This window comes from Cariama cristata, unplaced genomic scaffold (genome assembly GCF_000690535.1).
Source record: "Cariama cristata isolate BGI_N322 unplaced genomic scaffold, ASM69053v1 scaffold41148, whole genome shotgun sequence".
NCBI lineage: Eukaryota > Metazoa > Chordata > Aves > Cariamiformes > Cariamidae > Cariama > Cariama cristata.
This window is the reverse complement of record NW_009630275.1, coordinates 1012-6509: the sequence shown is the minus strand read 5'-3', so window position 1 is coordinate 6509 and position 5498 is coordinate 1012. Positions and strand designations below refer to the sequence as shown.

General features: G+C 37.2%; 1 protein-coding gene across 1 annotated transcript in view; it reads left to right on the top strand.

The window, feature by feature from the left end:
- KLHL7 (kelch-like family member 7) overlaps positions 1–5216 on the top strand; it is a gene marked incomplete at its 3' end in the record, with an annotated part of 18017 nt that extends 12801 nt beyond the window's left edge. The window contains exons 7-9 of the mRNA XM_009705446.1: positions 1424–1664; positions 4626–4827; positions 5119–5216. Of these exons, the coding sequence (XP_009703748.1) occupies positions 1424–1664; positions 4626–4827; positions 5119–5216 (541 nt within the window). The remainder of the gene's footprint in view (positions 1–1423; positions 1665–4625; positions 4828–5118) is intronic.
- Positions 5217–5498: the final 282 nt, after the last annotated feature.

Genomic DNA, 5498 nt, shown 5'->3' with positions numbered 1-5498 from the left:
TGAAAGAGGAGGATGCTGCCGAGTATGCTCAGGTTATGGCTTTTCATTTGGTAAAGGTGTGGATGAAATGGTAGCTATGAACTGAAACCATAAAAGTGGGTCAGATCACAGCCCTTTGTAACAGTAAAGGAAACCAACGGGATTTTTTGTAAAAGTGCCAGAAGTTTGAGCTAGAAAATATGTTGATCTTGCACAATGCACTAAGACATTTTCTTAAGATTTATGCAGCTATTTATTTTGCCATGCTGTAGTATGGCTTTCCTTTCTAGGATGCCCCAGGACCTGTTTCTCACCATAAAGGGCCACATGCACCTGCCAGCTCTTCTTGATATGGGGGATGCTACAAGAAAAGATTGTAAGATGTTTTGGACTATAACATGCTCTGCCTCTCTTTCTTTGAACCCCCATGTAGGAGTCGCTGTTCTTCCTCATTGACCAAGGTGTTTGAAGTATGTCCTTGCTAAGAAAATGTAATGATGTAACGTCTTGTGTGAACCATTACAATGAAGGTCATTCAGCAGGTTGAGCTAGACCATCCTGAGGTGGCACAGATAACAGTTAAGGTCTCATACTTTCTTGTTCAGTATAGGATACAAGCTCTGCTCATGGAATATGTGAGATACTGTTACTCAAGAAGTGTTTCTTGTGCTGTATGCTATCCTGGTCTGCCATCAGTTGCTGAGTTTGGTGTTCTTAAGGCTTTGGGTAGCGTTACTGCCCATATTTTATACTCGCTGATTTTGCCAATCCATGCAAAATCAGTTTCTAGGCAACATGACTGCCAATATTTGTGATGGAGCATTACCCTATTTCTCACGCTATCAACTGTGGATAGCTATAGATCATTTGTGTTTTGTAAATTCTGTAAATAAGCTTCTAGTTGTCATGGTAATAAAGTATGTATCAGAGCTTTTTAACTGAGTTGCTTGTCAATTTGGATATTATCTTCTCCTTTTTCCATCGCCTTTGGTACATTCTGTATTTAATTTTTTAGAAAAAATCTGTTACTATATGTAAGATGTCTTTTTCCACTCCTATAAAAGAAAATGCAATCCTACTTTATTGATCACATGCATTGTTTCTGACATGATAGCAGCAGGAGGTCAGTTGTGTTGGGGGAAAAAAAAACCAAACAAGAAAACAAAACTCTTTCAGGGAAGCTGTACTGGGTGCACACAGGGAATGAGGAAATAGAAATTCATAATGTCATGGTTCATTGCAGCTAACTATGTCTGTGTCTAAGAGAATTTTTCAAGAGTACGCCTGAGGAGTATTCTTCAATAAACGGTATTCATGTTTGTTTTGAAAAGGAACTTTAAAACTGACCGTATCTAAATCTCTATGAAAAGCTCTGTTTGAAAAACACTCGCTGTGCAGGTAAGTGTTATAATCTATTAGACATTACTTGTTCTTTGTAATGCAGGATTACAGCTGGACAGACATCCGATGTCCCTTTGAAAAGCGCAGGGATGCAGCTTGTGTCTTCTGGGACAACGTAGTTTATATTTTGGGTGGTTCCCAGCTCTTCCCTATAAAGCGAATGGACTGCTACAATGTGGTGAAGGATAGCTGGTATTCCAAGCTAGGACCTCCAACACCTCGAGATAGCCTTGCAGCCTGTGCTGCTGAGGGCAAAATTTATACATCTGGTGGTTCAGAAGTGGGTAAGACACTAAAAATCTTTAAAACAAACCAAAAAAAAAAAGCACAAACAAAGATACCTGGAAATTTTTCTGGTTTTTGCATGACTCTGTTGAAAAGAAACTGCACGTTGCTGTGTTAGCCTAATGAGTTTAGGATTTTATCCTCCCACAATCCAACAACCTATTTCTGTTGTGTTTTTAAAATGGTTTCACTGATTGAAATGATTAATATTTACATTAACTAGAGCATAAAGTACACTGCAACTCTTAAGAGTTAACTAGGGACAAGGAAATCTATTTTGGCAGTCCCACTCTGCTCTAAGCTTACTTCTGTATATTCACAGAACTCAGTGTGGTTTAAAATTTTCTGCGATGTATGGCCAAAATAGCTGCATTTTGACAATGGCATTCCTTATATACAACATATGTTGAGCCTAATGAGTTGTTTTTTGGAGGAGGAGGGAAAAAAGGTGAAAAAAAAGCTTTTGAAACTACTGCTTTTTACTGGCCCTGTAAAAGAATTTGTCCAATTTTTCTGTCAAATGACAGAAGTTGTGTTCTGTTAGTTTGTTATTCTGTTGGTTTGCTTCAGGAAATGGAGAAATACTACTTTCTTTAGATGTTACTACTCATCATAGAAAAAACAAAAAACAACAACAAACAAACAAACAAACAAACAAACAAAAACCATTGAGGTTTTATTCTCCCCCAAAAACTAGTGGATGACTTACACTATGGTGTTACAGCAACATCTTAGAATTTATTTTGTCTAAACCTGATCCATCATCAACAAACCAAAAGTTGGAATGTAGGTATGCCATATCCATAAAAATATAGGGCTTTAAAAAAAGCTTTTTCTGGGAAAAAAAGAAAAAAAGAAAAACCCAAATCCTAGAGAAAGGGTGAAATTTTCTCATAGGTCCTTTTGAGTTCTGCCTTGCTGCAGAGGGAGGTGAGCAGAGAAAAAAAAGGTCATATTCGATGCTTAGCATCGATGTAAGTCACTTAGTGGGAAGTTGTGACATTTAGGTAATGTTACCTGACCTCTAAAATCTTTGAAAAGGTTTAATGTAGCAGCCGCTAAGAGCATTCCTGGCTGCCACCTGGTGTGGTACCTGTGAAATGGCACCTTTCCCATTGCTTGAAATAGCCTTCAGTAAGGCTGCACTGGGAAACTTGGAACACCACAAAATCTCGTAAATCTTCTGAGTTTCCCACATGTCCGTCCATGAGGGAGTATGATACAAACTTTGATTGTATAGTTTGTTTTCTACTACGTTGAAATTAGTTACATACAACTGCAATGGAAACTTTAATTTAGGAGTCTTCTTTTTAAATCCTACCCTCACATTACAGCACAGTTTCACTTTGCTTTCCATAAATATTATTCAAGACAAAATAGTAAAAGCTAAAAATTAATAATGGAGTTTATTTTGCCTGTACTTTTTTCTTTGGAATCCAGTGAACACTGCTTGTTTGGAAAAGTCTGTCTATCCTGAATCTAGTATTTTCTAAGTTGGAGCAAGCAGTTATGTGAAGCCATTAATCAGAGAAAATGCTGCAGTGTGTTTAGCTGTAGAGAAATTTAAAATTGCATACTTTTTGCATTGATTGAAGAGTTTGGAAAGCAAATTACTGTGCCAGTCCATTACAGAGAACAGGGCTCGTTTCCCCTTTTTTAATTGATGGGAGTACTGTTTTATTTGCAATAGCGAGCAGAGTTTGGAAGCTAAACATACTAAGTTCTTCCACTATATTTAGGTGCAGAAAAAATATTTAACGTTATACTGACAGCATACTGAAAAAGGAAGCTTTTACCTTTTTTAAAAAGGGTATTAAAGAGTTCTCCTGTATTTCCCATGGATGAGAATTTCTACAACTTCAAAGCAATAAGGATGTGTATTTACATCAAGGAAAAAATATGTCCCATCCTATACAGTTCTTCATGATACCGAGAATTATATGGTAGGAGTAAAGAAACACACAGTTTATAGAAGCTTGCTCCTGTATTTTGGGTCTGGAAATGTAGCAGTGTTCTGAGGGTTCAGATCCCCCAGCTGGTAGTGAGTGCTGCTAGTGCGACACAATTTTTAGAAGTAGAAAGCCAAGGAAAAAGAGGCACAAGAAAAGGCACTTTTAACTGTTCTAGATGAATATATCTATTGAAACAAAGGGGAGAAGGATCCTGGTTCTTTTCTGAGAAAGTAGTATCCAGCCTTCTTTGCTTTGGCTATGGTTCAGCTAGTTACCTGAGCACAAGTCTTTAAGCTCCCATCTATCTTTATTAGAAAAATTGCTTTTGATTTCAGTAATAGTTTTATTGGCCCTTGAGGGAGGAGTACACAGGCCTTCCACTTCCAGAAAATTAAATATCTGCCAGTCCCCAGGAAGAAAGTAAAATGGTGAAGGGTAGCTGTCTTGTGGTTGCTAATAATTCAGGAGTCTATGACATAATCAAGCTATCTAATTCCAAAGGCAACAAGTATTCTGGGAACTGGGCAAGTCACATTGCTTAGAGAAAAAAAGACTCATGTGAATCTGTACTAAGTTTACAAGCTGGTTTCATCTTCACATCTGAAAGTTCAGTGCATTTCCAAGTAGTGAGAGTAGCATGAGATGATGACAATATGATCAATAATTTATATACATGTTGTATTGATATTCAGTGTTTATTCCAACCCACCCTGCCTCATCCCCCCCAAAATATTATCCTTATAATTTGTTTTTGTTTCTAAACACAAATAGCAATTTTATAAACTTACTTGCATATTTTGGAGCAAAAGAGTCAAAATAATTACAAGTATGTACTTTCTGAATAGTCCCAAGTTTCAAGTTGGTTAGTTCTACTTTTGGAGGTGGGAAAGCAGCTTTCCCTTTTCAACTAACAAATAAAGCATCAGTTTGATAATTACTGTTAGACTCTTCTCTTGAAAGACAACCATAAAAATTAATGCCACTTTGGTGGGTTTCTATTTTTTTAAGGAAATTCTGCACTGTATTTATTTGAATGCTATGACACAAGAACAGAAAGCTGGCACACAAAGCCCAGCATGCTGACTCAGCGATGCAGCCATGGAATGGTGGAGGCAAATGGTCTCATTTATGTATGTGGAGGAAGCTTGGGAAACAATGTTTCTGGAAGAGTCCTAAATTCCTGTGAAGTTTATGATCCAGCCACTGAAACGTAAGTGTTGTTTCAATTCTGATTGTTTTGGGTCACTTGGGGCTTTTCTTGCTCTGTAAATAACTGACGTATAGATGAACAGGAAGAATTGTATGTAGTAAGGAATTTTCCTGAGTTAAGCAGTAATAAATTGGTTATTTGTAGTTTTACTTAAAAGGCAGTTTTTCTTAAGCAGCTTTCTTCCATATTTCATTTTCCTAACACTAGATTATTTCCATATTTTATATTTCTTTTCTAGGAGGGAACTAAATAGTGAATTTTCCTGTTTTGTTTGGTTTTCTTTTTCCCCAGGTGGACTGAGCTGTGTCCAATGATTGAAGCCAGGAAGAATCATGGGCTTGTGTTTGTAAAGGACAAAATATTTGCTGTGGGTGGACAAAATGGCTTAGGTACTTTAATTCTGTTCATTCTCTAGCTGGTCACACAACGTTTTGTGAGGCCTTTTTTCTTTTGCAAAGAATTCCTTCTACTCTGTTCAGCTGAAAAACTTTAAGCAGTCCCATAAACATGTCACATCATGGTTGCCTTCTTCCTTTCACCTCCCTACTTCACTGTATCTTGTTTTTCAAACTCTTTTACTAATGATACTACTGTCAAATTCAGATATGCACCCATACTGTAGCCCAGTTCTGCAGTAGTTAGTATGGCCAAACCAGTCATCTGAGAAGATT